Raw genomic sequence first — 15,743 nt, 5'->3', positions numbered from 1 at the left:
TCCAGAATTCAGCTGCCCGCATCATTACTAGAAGCCCCTCTATTCACCATATCACTCCCGTTTTGCAGCAGCTTCATTGGCTTCCATTTAAGTTCTGCATTCAATTCAAAATTCTTCTGTTAACTTTTAAGGCTATCCACAACCTTGCCCCTCCATATCTGTCGGACCTCCTTCTTGTTGCCATTCCCTCCCGTACCCTTAGATCCTCTTCCTCCATCCACTTAACAGTCCCCTTCGTCCGTCTTACCACTATGGGGAGCAGAGCATTCAGTTGCTCTGCTCACCAGCTCTGGAACTCACTACCATCTGAGCTTAGAAATATTGAATCATTTCCACTTTTCAAATCTTAACTTAAAACTCATTTGGTTAAGACTGCTTTTTCTCTTTAATTACAATTGATCTGTCTGGTTTTAATTTTTGTATTTTAGTTTTGTTTATAATCTGTGTTTTATCTATTGTTCGGTGTACTTGAGTGTTTAGAAAGACACCTACAAATAAATAAAATGTATTATTATTATTATTATTATTATTACTAATACTAAAAGTTTATTTATATTCACTGTTTTAATGTGTTAACCTTTTCGGATATTTAATTAGTCATGTTTTGGTGCTACTACTAATATTTAGGTAAGCAGCAGGGCACAAATTAGTTCATAATAAGTTTAGACTAAAATCCCAGTTAAGCAATGTTATAAAGTGTTGTCTGTTTTGGACATTATAAGATATATTTTGTTGCTGACACATGATGTTTTCACCAGCTACTGCATACTAAGAGCCAACTTATTTTATCACTATTCTAAAGTTTTTTTCAAATGTCTACCTTAGAAATATTTAATGTTGATAAAAGATGAAATCTAATTATTGTTTTCATGTTATATATAGTAGAGTATTTTAGTAATGTTTTTGTTAACGGCAGTTTATTTATAATGCAGAATGTGCTGATGCTTCAGTACCTTATGCAATGCTTTTCCACAGATTGTGTACTCAGGCGGCTTGCAGGGGTGTTCTTATACATTGAACTGGAGTCAGTGTCCCTCTGTTTAAACCGAGTGTTAAAACCTGCACTTTCCAATTAGACTAGCAGACCCCCATGTGCTGATGTGTGTATCTGCTTTTCTGGGTTAATTGATGTTAATGTGACGTAAAAATATGGGGTGTCTGAATTTTTAGTAAAATGTTTTTGTACCGCAGAGTGTAGGTGTAGCTGCATCATTTACAGGTTTCCAAAATTGGGCAGCTACAGAGTTGGCAAGATAAGTTAAAACGAATGAAAATCCACAGTCTAATAAGGTTTGTTTTAAAAGATGAACAAAGAAGTAATAATTCAGGAGACAAGTATTACACATAAAAATAAAGGAAGGAGATAAACTATAAAAAATGTAATATAAAAGATAATGTATAATAAAAAGTAATAAACAAAAAAATAAAAAGTGTATTTTTAAAGATTTTTTATAGTTAGCCATGGGTCTCACAAGTAGAGTTTCATATATTACAAAAGTCACATAGATAATAAGGAGGCCACACTAATAATTATAGTAATCAAAAGGAAACCAATAAAAATCGTAATTTTATAATGAACTAACAGTTACATGTAAAGTAAAGTGACGCTTATAAATAAATCAAAATAATAACAATAACAAAAATACACTTTAATATATGTAAATAAAATGACAAAGCAAGAGGCAAAAAAAACGAGTATACTAAGTATTCATATAGTGCAGTAAACACATATATTTTGTCAAACACCTGAACCTCAGGAACGTTTTCAAGGCTCCAGGTAGGTAGGCAGTACCACACTAAGTAGAGAGGGGGAGCTGTTTCTAAAGCCATATCCCTTTCTGGAAATGACCCAAGCTCACCAGCCAGACAGTGGGTGACCCACTTACTGCTTCCACTGTGAAGCCCCGCCCATTTCAGAGCACCAATATAAAACACAGAAGGACACTGGAAGTAGGTGTTCAACAGGGAACCTGACTTGGAGGAGGATGGAGTAACTCATCCAAACCTCAACTTCATTTTTCATCAGTTGATGCCAACCTGTTCAGCACCAAATGGGTGCTTTTTGTTTTCCATTTTTTTCTACCATTAGTAATCAATTGGGGATTACTGGCTGGTACCCTATCCCTCCTACTGCCTAATGGTATATCTTCTTACAATGTACAACGTGCATATATACTAGAATTGATGTAAAGAAAGTAACAATAAAAAAGGTAGTACAGATGCAATAAATAAAAAAAACAAATATTGCAAATATCCACTGAATCAAAATCAGTACAGAAAATAGTACTACATATTCACAAAATAAAAAAGGTGAAAAGCAGCAAAAGGTTTCTTCTCCATGTCAATACAATCTGAGCTTCCTGATGTGAAGCTTAAGTTATGTTAAATGCTAATAAGTTATGTTGTGTTTCTGCAGTATATAAATATTATTAAACTTATAGTTATAAGGTTCCGATTATGAGTTACATTATTATGCTATGTTACATCACATTATGGTTTGAAACTCTTTACCCTCCATTCCTTGCCAACTCCCAAGGTAGGACAAACACAAAATAGGTTTCTACTCAGAATGATAACTCAGGGCTCCAGGTGGGCTCTGAAATAAGTGAGAATATTCCTTTTACATGTTAACTTGTAGGGAGTTAAGGTAGAATCTTCCATGATCTTTTCAGCTCCGTGCCCTATATAGTAATGTAGAGACAAACGTTAAAATAATTAGGGAAATACTTTATTTAATTTTCAGTAAAATAACATTAACTTACTTATTATTATATATTTTAATGTCTACTACCGTGTAACTTTATAGCCTGTAAAAAAATAATATAACATTATGTGTTATTAAAGCAATGAAATTTTTGAAGGCTTTTAGAATTCCAGGCATGCATGCTGTTACTAAAGCTTTTTTTTTTCTTTACATGTCATTTCATATTTAACAAGCCTGTCAAAAGGAAGCAATCTTGTTAACTTCTCAACCCATTGCTGCTAATGTTAGGGTTGTGAAATCTAATAATGGCCTAAACAAAAGGCAAATTATACATATCAGGCCATAGCAAGCATGGACAAAATAAAGTAATTAATAAATAAATCAAAAGCAAAAGGGGGCTGGGTGGGATAGTAGCCAGGCCGCACAATGCAGGCACCCAAAATAGGTTTACACCATCTGCTTCCAATCGGAATTTAGCAGCTTTGCATAAGTCAATGTCACAAATTATCCAGAGGGAGATTTTTCTCTAATCCTCACAATGTGCTCAGCTTCCCGTCCACTCCACCTGGGCACACTGGTCTACAATGTCAGGGGACGCTGGGACCAGGTGACATCAGAACCTTTGTTCCCCCGATAGAGGCAGCTTTTCAAGATTTGCAGCTGCCTCTGCTAATGCATTGCTTACCGCTAACAACTAACTTGAGAAAAGAACAAAGAGGTTGTCTTTAGAATGTCAATACAGCTTCATAAATTAGACCCAACTGCCTTTGTGTCCCAAAGTGTCAGGTCCTTTGGTCAGACAGTGCTTGTTACTATGATGAAATGGATATTGAATAGTCCCCCTATTGTCCTTGACACGAGCCCCACATTGGCCTATTGTAGGATGATGATGCGATTGTCTGGCTGTTTTAGCAGAAGCTGGTTTCTGTGGGCTTTGCGGGATAGATTTAACATAGCAGAAGGAAATTTTGATTTAAACAACATGTTTGGTAATTTATTATAGCTATGTATACTCAAGCATGGAAAATTTAAAGTATGCATGCAAAACTGTGTAAAACAAAAAGCCTTCTCTCATACTGTACACAGGGTTTACTTAAACTTTTATAGAGGCTAGTTTTAACTTAGAAAAATGAAACATTTGAATTTTTTTTTCCTTTGCAATGTTAAACAGCTGCCAGCTAACTGAATGCGTTAAATTTGAATACCTAACTCTAATGACTTGTGTTGGAGATTTAAAAATAAACTTTATGTTTCAACTGTTTATTCTTGTATGTTATTTTAATGGATTGATATGGAGTAGAACATTTTTATCATTAGATGTCAAACAGTGCTTAGATATGGTCGACTTTCAATTTTGGCATTCAAAGTTAGGTAGTATATACACTCACACAAACAAATTACTGTTGTTTAATTTAGATGTTTATTATCTCTGGTTTTGTTGCAGAAGTACTGTATGTTGAAAAGCAGTGGTTACATAGGTGGAGGTGCATGAATAGTATACTGGAATCTTATTTCGCAATAAATGAAACGCAATTTATTAAAAATAGTTTTCCATATAAATGTATTGTCACACACAATAACATGCATTTTAATGGAGGGTATTAAAAACCTAAATGATAATAGGAACTGTTTAATGATACTTTTATTATTAGTTGTGAAAGAAGTTTACAGTTGATGTACCATCCATCCATTTAATGAACTTACCTAATCCGTTTTTTAGATTCACAGGCAGCATTGAGTGTAAGAAGGTGGCATTTCTGGACACATTCACACACATAAGCACAGATTGGCCAATTTGGAGTCTCCAATAATGTGAGAAGAAATGTGAATACCCATACAAAAGCTCCCATGGATGCTGGGGGACCAAGCAAACTCCACACATACAGTGACTATCTTTGTATTTTAATCTAGCCTTCTGTAGATTAGAGGCAGCAGTGCTAACCAATACCAAAATTTATTTTTTTGGAAGGTATGTTTTTTATGATACTTATTATTGCAGAAAACTTTGCAAATATGTGCAGATTAGCTGTGCAACCCATCTAAGACAGGCTGAAATCTAAATGATCAACCTCAGCGGTAACGTTTGCAGTGCACGGGGTTAGTCACTTATGTTATGGTATGTTTAAAAATGTTCATATACTGCTGTGTTCAAATTTAGTGTAATTTTTAACAGTTGGTATACTTTTTATTCTATTGACACAGAGCAGTGCCGGATTAACCAATAGGCACATATAGCATATGTTACGGGGCCCGCAATTTCGGGGGCCCCCAAATGGTGGACCCAATATTTAATGAAAAAGTGTAGCATTGAAAAACTGGTCTTTAAAAATATTATCTTTACGTTTTTAAACTGTAAATTTCTTACACAACAAAACTTTAGGGGCCCAACACATAAAATTCACATAAATATTATAAGATTCTTATTATAATCGAGAGTAAAATAATTATTTAGTCCGGTTTGAACTGTTCAGAATCTAAACTTCAGATGATGCAGACCAAAAGGGCCCCCAAATTTGAAATGTGCTACGGGCCCCCAAAGCTCTTAATCCGGCCCTGACACAGAGCACAAAATACTGCTAGTTAGAGCACAAAATGTCCATCCATTTTATTAGCCCACAAATTTCATTACAGAGTTTTGAAAGATATGTTTTTATGTTTATTATAATTGCAGAAAACTTTGAAAATATGTGCATATGAGCTGTGCTACCTGTCTAAGAGAGGTTGAAATCTTAGTACTCAGTACTCAGCAGTAACATTTGCACTGCACCATCTATTGCAGGGATAGTCGCTCACGGTCCTGGTGGGCTGCAGTGGCTGCAGGTTTTCATTCCAACCAGATTCCTAATTAGAAGACTGCTGATAATGCAGCTTGGTATGAACTATATTGCTGGTTAGTATTTTCATTCATCCCACACAAATTTTAACTACATTGTACAATTTTCTTTTCTGAGAACATGATCCATGCATTTTGTGGACTGGAACAAATTTGCACTTCACAGTCCTTCCCTTTTTTCTCTCATTTATTTTTAAAAATTTTATTAACACAGATTCTTCATGATGTACATTCACCATTATAAACAGAACGCAGTTAGCTAGAGAGCTGATGGCTCCTTTATCATTTACACCTTGATATTAGGGTGATGCAGTGGTAGCACTGATGACTTGCAGTAAGGAGACCTGGGTTCACTTCCCAGGTCCTCCCTGCTTGGAATTTGTATGTTCTCCCCATGTCTGCATGTGTTTCCTACCACAGTACAATGACATGCAGGTTAGTTGCATTGGTGATAGTAAATTGGCCCTGGTGTATGGTGTATCTGTGTGTGTGTGTGTGTGCGTGTGTGGGTGTGTGTGCATGTGTGTGTGTGCGTTCACCCTGCAATAGACTGGCATCCTGTCCAGGGGATCATTCCTGCCTTGCACCCTATGCTACTTGGGAAAGACTCTGGCATCCCCAGTGACCCTGTTCAGGAATAAATGGGTTGACCTCATGTGGAAATAAAACACATTACATTTGTCATTAAAAAAGATGGGTGCAATACAAACATTTTATTACTGTAAATGTTTGTGATACACCATCTGTTGGAATGACAAATGAAATGGATATGTTTCTGTTATATGCCATTTGGCATGACATTTGTAAAAACAGTGTTAATGTTTGAGATGCACCATCTATTGGAATGACAAATACAATACAAGGCATTTTATTAATACAAATGTTTGTGATGTGCCATCTTTTGGAATGACAGAGACAAAGCCACCAGACATATACAGAGATGGAAGAACACACAGACACTTGTCCTTTTGTTAAGTTTGAGTGTTCAGATTGGTAAACTCTGGTACATACACATCTTTTTGCTGCTCTGTCTGGAAATGAACCAAATTACACACTGTGTTCCATCATACAATTGTAAATGATGAACTAAGCTCAATTTATTCCATTTATTCATATCAATAGTAAGCACTGCATATTCAGTGAGTATTTTTAACTCAGTGAAGCTGCACTTTCCAGTTTATTGACAGAGAATTTTCCCTCAGATTCTTGAACTATGAACCAAGTTTTTTTTCTGTTACCTTCACAAGTTATATTATTCCACTGTTTAATCAAAAGTGAACTGTACTTTTTAAATGCCTAGAATGGAGCTGCTATAATGATTAGCTTCTTAACTCGACTGTGCCCAGGGAGCTCAAAGATTATGAGCATAAGCAGGTCATATAAGTGACAACCTGTTTTATAATTTTTTTCTTTTTTAATTTAACTAAAAATAGCCACAAATATGTCAAAATTAGATGGCATTTTTAAACTGGGTTTGTAACACAAGATCTTTGAGCTTATGTAAACTCATCTCAGGATCTTGTAATGTTTTCTGCTAACATGTTTGTATAAACTGTTTGTGGAGACAATATGTTAAAGTCTGTTTGTTTAACCATTCAGTTGCAGAATCCATTTATTAACCATTGTGTCATCTGCATTGCGCTCCAGCTGGTAGTAAATGGACGTGAGTTATCAGCTTGTTCTATGCTTGTAAGTCTACCAAGACACAACCCTCAACTGTCTGCTGTAAACTGATTTATTTGCTGTTATGTCTTTTAGTGATTATCATGCAAACTAGACAAAATCCAAATGTCTCCCCTCTCAGCAACTACTTTTTTATTATGCATTTAGTATGAACACATTTATTAGTTGAAAGTGCAACCAAATAGAATGCAAGAGTAACAATAATTTTACCTAAAACATTATTCATTTTAATTTAAATAGCATTGGTTATAGAGTCTTAGTAAGGGTGAAAATGGTCGTAATTGCATTCGTCTTGATTTTGGCCTTTAATCCTGTGGCATACTGTATTTTTATGTGTGTTAATATAAAATGTTCATAAACTATTTAAATTTAGTTTAATGGAATTGAGTGCATTTTTGTACTTTTTATCCAATTGACACAGAACTCAAAATACCATTAATTTACACACACAAAACATCCCTCCATTTTCTAAGCCCACAAATTTCATTGCAGATTTGTGGAGATCCTGAGCCTATTGTGGTATCAAGGGCATAAAGTAGGAATCTGACCTGAATGAAACAGTCTGTTATTGATCACACCAAGCAAAAAATACGCACTTACTCATTTAGTGCAAATTTGGAATCATCATTTATCCTAAAAAAACAAGTATTCATTGTTTTAGGAAAAAAAAATAATTATCCAGGGAAGCAAAAAGCAATGCAACACAAGGACTCAGGTGGATTTTGAATATAAATGGCTGAAGCTTTTGAAGTAGGAGCACTACATACTAGCCAACTTATTTAAAGGACAACGGGCAGTGTGCATGTGTCTGTACATCTGTGTGCCTGTCCGATTGGTAGGATTAGAAAAAAAAATTGTAGAAGAAGGGTAATAAAATCCAAAAAAATGATAGTAAAATGCCAAATAAGGATCTAAAAATAAGAAAATGTGTTTTATCGGCCTATTCCGTTGCCCAACGTTATACGCCGGCTACAGTAGCATGGTAGCAACTTTCTTGTACCTGCTTGGGCCACATAAACGAGGTCTGTAGCTGTAATGCTAATGACTGATAACTTCACGGGCGGGGAATGAAGATGTGAAAGTAACAATAAATCAATGTGCACATCAGGAAGCCAAAACCTAGACAAGTCTAGCCTATAGTCACTTATCCTGGTTAATTCAGTAGCGACTCTGCCACATTTTTCCAGCAAAGTATTTTGACCAGTCAGTTTGATGATCAACGCTAAGGTGAAAATTGGCAGCTCTATCCAAAGAAGAAAAGGCTGTTGCAAGGGAAAAGGGTGGAGCACATATTATTATACCAGAGAAAATGGGCAACCCATGTATCAAATAAAGAACATGAAGTTTATGTAGACTACATAGATTTCAACCTACCTTAGATGGGTAGCACAACTAGTATACTGTACAGGTATATGCATATGTACATTAATATGTACTCTATATGTTTATATATGTGCATTTGTATACTGCATTCATATTTTCTATGTGAGTTATCACATTCCCACTGACATATACTGCCTGTAAGTAAGTAAAATTTATTAAACACAAAACAGTATGGTTATGCAATAAAGTGGTTGTGAAAAGTCGGCTGTCTCATACTGTAGCTCTACAATCCTAACTAGGGCAGTACCAGAATGGACTTTTCTCCTCACGCCTGTATGGTTTTTCTTCCAGGTAGCTTGGTATTCTTTCCACCACCCAATAACTTGCATTTTAGGTTAGGTGTCTTGTCTAAACTGTCCTAATATAAATTGACTATGCACAAGAAACATTTTATGCAAAAATGCACTGGATAACCAGCAGTCAGCAAGGTAAAGGGCGGGTATCTCAGAGAGACAAATTATAAATAATCCATTATAAAGTAAGAAAATACACAATACCAAAAATACATAGAATTGGATGTGAAAACACACACACATATACTGAATGTAAAAAGATGATAACTCATATTGTAATATTGAATCAGAAGATAACCAATACTAATAATAAAAGAAAAAAACGCCAAAATTGCACCCACACACACACACACATATATATATATATATATAAAATCCTAAGCCTAAAAGTGGAAAGATTTTGTGCAACGATTTTATGTCACATCTTTATGTCACATTTTTTGTCACGCTTTAAATCAGGCTTATGTTTGTCATCATTCTTTTCAGAATTTATCGAACTTTAATGTGATGTTGTTAGATTTTCAGATTCTTATTCCGTTCTTAAATTATAAACTAAAATATCAAGAAAGTTGTGTTTTTTATTTCAATAAATCATTATTATTTCAATAATTAATTTTAATAATTTAATTCAATAAATTAAATTATTTTTGATCGAGTAAACTTTCTTTCACAGGAACAAATTATTAAAAAAAATGATCTATTCATAACACCAATGTTTGTATTTAGGTGATTTAGTTAGCTGAAGATCGAGTTACGATGACCCATTACATACCACTTTAATTTTCACGAGATTTTTCCTGTTATTTAAATGAGTCATTTTTTATAAAAAGTTTTTTTATCTATAAGAATGTCAGTTAAAATGAATAGATCGTTTATTTAGTCTCTTATAAATACTCATCATGGACCTCAGTTTAACGGGAATACTCCAAATCGGTAAGAGAGTAAATATTTTATTCTCATTTCATGATTTTTACTCCATTAGATAATAATTAAATTTTCTTTTACATATTTATAGAATTTTGTGATTTTGACTCCAATAAATAATAATTTTTCTATTGTACATTTATAGATTTTACTAATATTTTGGCCGCAACTGGGAGTTGAGTGCCGAAGTTACAGTATATGCTGTATATATTCTGCTCTTACATAAACCCATATGAAGTATGTATAGAAAACAAGGACTGAAAACACAATACAGTCACTTTAAGTTTTCAGGGTTTGTTGAGAGATGGCTCTCCACTTTGTGTAGTAATTACAGATAAGAGAAGGGATTTGAATTGTCCAGTGTAAACAGGTAGTAGTTAACCTATTGGTCCTAACATGTTTTGGATGTCCTCCATTTATTCATGGTTTGAGGTTACCACATCAGAATAGCTGATACTTATATAAACACAGAGAATATACAAAATATTTGAACCTAATATATATCACTGAGCCAATATGTAAAATAAACATCACAACCACCCCGTGTCTGTGTGGGTTTCCTCTGGGTACTCCGGTTTCCTCCCACAGTCCAAAGACATGCAGGTTAGGTGCACTGGCGATTCTAAATTGTCCCTAGTGTGTGCTTGTTGTGTGGGTTTGTGTGTGTGTGTGTCCTGCGGTGGGCTGGCGCCCTGCCCGGGGTTTGTTTCCTGCCTTGTACCCAGTGTTGGCTGGGATTGGCTCCAGCAGACCCCCGTGACCCTGTAGTTAGGATACAGCGGGTTGGATAATAGATGGATGGACATCACAGCCATTAAAGGAACATTGCCAACTTTATGATGCTCTTATCAAGTAGTTCCAGTTATAAAGAGACTGTAAAATACATGAAGAACGTGGTAAACGTTAGTGTTTGACTAAAGCTTCACATTCACTCTAAAACTATATAAAGGAATAGTCACCAGAAATGCGAAGATGAATATTGATGCACAACATTTCACAACATGCTCTTGTTAAGCAGTCTGAACTACTTAGAGTCTGTAAATATATAAACAATGTGGAAGGCGCCTGCTCCTCTCAGTTCTGAACTGGACTAACACTTTAGAAAGTGATTTAATGGGGCGAAACTCATTAGATAAGTAAAAAACTGAAACAATGCTAATAGGAAAAGTTTTTCTTTTCCCTAATTTTTTTTCTTTGTCCTAAACCGGTATTAAAGGCCTCCTAAAGTAGTTCTAATGTGCTAATGCCCTCATCTCTTTAGAAAATACACCTTAAAGAATTTTTTTTTTGTCTGTTCAAATAATTGGAAAGTTTTGTGTAATTTTTGGTTTTTTTTGTTTGTTTTTTATAAGCAGAAAAATAATAGTAAAATGTTTAGTGTTTGATAAAAAAAAAATATTAAATTGTGGAAGAAAACAGTTACAGAAAGGGTTTACAAAGTCACCGAAGTATAATCATTTACATAGCAGAATTTTGAAAACAAATACTTAATAAAAACCTTTTTCTTTTATGTTGTTTTATAAATATGGCTACTGATACTCACAATATGAAATTTGATATTGCATTTGTATGGACAGGCGAGGTGGCCTAGTGGCTAAGACATTCAACGTTAAACTGTGATCAATCTGACAGTGCAAAATAAAAATAAGGCAATTTATATATGATATTATTTTACTAAAGCTGCACACTTTAAAGTTCTACAAAAGGATGCTATAGAAGAGCTTTTTAGATAGTTTAAAGTATGAATCATATACAATACCTGGATTTTAGTGATTTTAAGAGAAAAGGCAAGAAATCTCATTTAATACAAATGTAAAATGTTTATTATAAAGAAATAATAAGTAAAGTTAATGTTATATAATATAGATGCACAGATAAAAAAGGGAGAGCCCATCATTTAGTACTCATTATTCCATAGAACAACCATTTAATGTGTGTATAACACAAAGGCAATAAATACATAAAGAAATAATGTGTAATGTAATCGCCTGTAATTAACTGGCAGAAAGAAAGGACACAATAAATGTACCAACTGGACCACTCGGGTCACAGTCTTTTAGTCACCGTTATATGACTGATGAGTCATTTTGTTCAGAACTAAAAAGTGACAAATTATAAAACCAGCTTGTACAAAATGATTCAATCCTGAGGAAAAAAATCTGTAAAATTCTACTTCTCTTAAAATTCATTCTCTTAAAATATACACAAAGCAGCCACAATTGCAGGGTTAGGCTAACAGAAGATTTTGTACATTTACTGCTGTTGTCATTACAAATGTCACAACACAGCCCCACACAGCCTTCCGGTAAGTGTCACATTTTTTAGTCTTTTGTCCATATAGTGTTTGTGAGGTTTGTCTCTATTTGTTAACAGATAAGCAAGATATGCTGGTGCCCGATGTTGATAATGGTTGGCACAGTGCACATGGACAGGGCATCCCTGGAAAGTGTCTATAAGAGCCATTTATGTGAAGAGAGGGATTCACGTCTTTTAGCAGTCCTTGGATAGGTGGCCGGAAACTCACAAACCCGGAAGATGGTGGTGACTGGGGAGAATTTGAAGTAGGTGATGTAGCAGTGCCCATTAAAGAGTGGAGAGATGGAGTCAAATGGTGCATGGCAACTTGAGGTGGTGCTGGTCCAATTGAAGCACATCTAGAAAGATGATTTGGGTGCCCAGCCCCATATACATCACTTACCAGCTTCTTCATCTCTTCCAAAGAGTTTGACAGCATTAAGATATAGTTTCGAGCCAAAAGCAGGGTAGAGATTTTGGAAAGCTTCCTCACTGAGGGACCCTGTGCATAGGGCATGACCTCCCGGAGTCCATCCATCGCCTGGTTCAAGTCATGCATGCGCTTCCTTTCCCTGCTGTTCACTTTCAGTCGAAGGTCATGTAAATCATCTTCGGTGAGTTCTCGCTTGGACTTGGCTTTTTCAGTTTTTCCTTGCCGGTCCCCACTTTGAAGTGTCTGTTTCTGCTTGTAAGTTTCAAACATCTTTTTGGAAAAGAATCTTGTAGCTCCTTCCACAAGTTCTGGTGAAGATGCCCGGCTTGAGGTGGAACCGGCGTCTGAATCCATTCTTAGAGCAACTGCCTTGTTTAATTCTTTTTTTTCCACAAAAGTAAAATTAGTTAAGATAGAAACTGTTGCACACGTGGCTAAATTTGATTAGCCGCTCTATGAATTGCATATAAAGCACAACTGTCTGCTGAACAGGTCATTCAGTGCAGCTCTGTCCTGCCTGTACAGCTTCACAGAGTATACTGGCAGGCCCTTTTAGAGCTGACTAATTTATACAGACCCTGTCACAATGGGACAATGGGCTGCATAATGAGGCTGAAAGAATGACATCCAATCATCGAAGGGGAAACACTTTTACTGAGCCATTTAACCACTCAGAGGTTTTATCCTCTATTCACTTCCATCAACCTTTTCAGCACTTTAAGTACAGTATATTTATATTATTAGTGATTAAGCCAAAATCAACCAACACTTTTAGTTAGAAAATAAAACTTGCTCCTGTAATATCTGTCCAAACTTTACTAGAACACAGGGAGTTCTTGCAGCATCTAGCAAAAAATAGCAATGAACTCTTGATGAAACAGCCTTTGTAGTAAATTAATTATAGCAAGCCTTATAATGGGTGGTGTAGTGGTTAGCACTGCTTCCTCCCAGATCATGAATTCTGGGTTTGAACCTTTATGCCCAATCACTGTCTATGTAGAGCCTGCAGGTTCTCCCTGTGTTTGCATGTGTTACATACTCTGCTTCTCCTCTTACATTCCCAAGGATATGCTGGTTAGGTTAACTAATGACTCTAAACTAGCCCCAAATTAGGGGGTGTGTGCCTCACAATGGACTAGGGGGTCCTGTACAGGGTTGCTTCCTGCCATACACCCAGTGCTGCCATTGAAACCTTTAACTGGATTAAGTGGGTCTGAGAATGTACATATGTGTATGTCTATATTTTTATTAACTCTGAAAATGTTTTTCTTTCCAGTGGCTTTAGAACTGTGGTAAGGCTTTGCAAAGTGGAGAAAATATTGCTTGGCTCTAGGTGGTATGGTAGCGCAATGTTTGGTGCTCCTGTATTAGATACTTGGAACCTAGGATTTTAATTTAGCTTACACATTTTCTTGAAGTCTGAGCTATCCTTATAATATTCTATTTTTGTTTTTACATCCCAAAAATATGCTGATTAGGTTGATTGATTGAATAAAAAGGTCCTTAAATGGATCAGTTTTGTGGCTGTGTTGTTTGGCTCAGTAGTTAACTCTGTCTTTTTTTTGTGTGTTAAGAGCTCTGCGTTTCAAGTGAAGGATTAGTACATATCTGTGTGGAATTTTTATATTATCTTTGTATTTTTGCAGGTTTTATGATTACCTCCCATATCACAAAAACATGCAGGTTAATTTGATTGGAGACTCTAAACTGGCCCATATCCTGCCTCAAGCCTTACTATTTCTTAGAATAAGAAAGCTTGTGAAGATGGATAGATCAGTGAATGATCATGTTATTAGTTCTAATCTCAGTTCATTTGTAGGTATTTATTTTAGCTATAAGGCTTTTGTTTTTATTTGATCAGTGAATATTAATTCTTTGCATTTATATAGCGCTTTTCTCACTACTCAAAGCGCTCAGAAGTTGCAGGTTAAGGGCCTTGCTTAAGGGCCCAACAGAGCAGAGTCCCTTTGGGCATTTATGGGATTCGAACCGGCAACCTTCCGATTGCCAGTGCAGATCCCTAGCCTCAGAGCCACCACTCCACCATAATCATATTTCCTTGGAGTGCTCCGGTTTCCTCCCACAGGTCCAAAGACACGCAGGTTAGTTGAACTGGCAATCTGAAATTGGCTATAGTGTGTGCTTGGTGTGTGTGTGTGCCCTTCAATGGACTGGCACCTCGTCCAGTATTTGTTCTCTGCCTTGCACTTCCTACTAGCTGAGATAAGCTCCAGCAGACCTCCACGACCGTGTTCAGGACAAAGCAGGTTGGACAATGAATGAATGAATGTACTTAAAGTTCCAAAAAGGTGAATAGTGGAGAGAAATGAAAACACCTTAATCTATCAGTTAAAGGGTTATGGGGAGCAAGGGCACATTCTGTCTTTACCATGTCCTTGGGATTTAGAATATCGTATAAAAAAAAACTATAATTATTATTATTATACTTATTAAAATTGTTATTACTTATTATCCATCCATTTTCCAACCTGCTGAATCCGAACACAGGGGTCTGCTGGAGCCAATCCCAGCCAACACAGGGCACAAGGCAGAACCAATCCCGGGCAGGGTGCCAACCCACCGCAGGACACACACAAACACACCCAGCACATACTAGAGCCAATTTAGAATCGCCAATCCACCTAACGTGCATGTCTTTGGACTGTGGGAGGAAACCAATGCAGACATGGGGAGAACATGCAAACTCCATGCAGGGAGGACCCGGGAAGCGAACCCAGGTCCCCAGGTCTCCCAACTGTGAGGCAGCAGCACTACCCACTGCACCACCCTATTACTTATTATATCAGGAATAAAACAGGAGCGAACTCTAGATGGGAGCTTTCTCCTGATAATATGCCTCAGTCATTTAACCTCTCTGGTTCAGTTGAGGGTCACAGGTGAAGAACATTAGAACAATTGTGACAACAACAGGACATTCAGCCCAACAAGCTTCTCCATCCCATTCACCTAGATTGTCCAAAATTACATTAAATCTTTATCAGAAAGCCTCTAAAGCCCTACTGTCCACCACACTACTTGGTAATTTGTTTCATGAGTCTATGATTCTTTGTGTGAAGCAAAATGTTTCCAACTTTTGTACGAAGTCTGAATTTAAGTTTCCAACCATGTCCCCATATTCTTGTTGGAGAATTTATTTTAAATTAGAAGCTGGCATTCGCTGTACTAATTTCTTTC

At 36.2% G+C, this 15,743-nt stretch overlaps 2 protein-coding genes across 2 annotated transcripts in view; both read right to left on the bottom strand.

The window, feature by feature from the left end:
* Nucleotides 1-15,743, bottom strand: part of LOC127525858 (uncharacterized) — a 485,542-nt gene that overhangs the window by 207,318 nt on the left and 262,481 nt on the right. The window lies entirely within an intron of this gene.
* On the bottom strand, nucleotides 11,655-13,059 carry olig4 (oligodendrocyte transcription factor 4). Its single transcript, XM_028819376.2, has one exon. The coding sequence runs from the start codon at nucleotides 12,900-12,902 to the stop codon at nucleotides 12,180-12,182; it is 723 nt and encodes a 240-aa protein (XP_028675209.1). The 5' UTR covers nucleotides 12,903-13,059; the 3' UTR covers nucleotides 11,655-12,179.

This window comes from Erpetoichthys calabaricus, chromosome 14, assembly GCF_900747795.2.
Source record: "Erpetoichthys calabaricus chromosome 14, fErpCal1.3, whole genome shotgun sequence".
In the NCBI taxonomy this organism is placed as follows: Eukaryota; Metazoa; Chordata; class Cladistia; order Polypteriformes; family Polypteridae; genus Erpetoichthys; species Erpetoichthys calabaricus.
The sequence above is the reverse complement of the archived record's forward strand: the minus strand, read 5'-3'. Positions and strand labels throughout refer to the sequence as shown.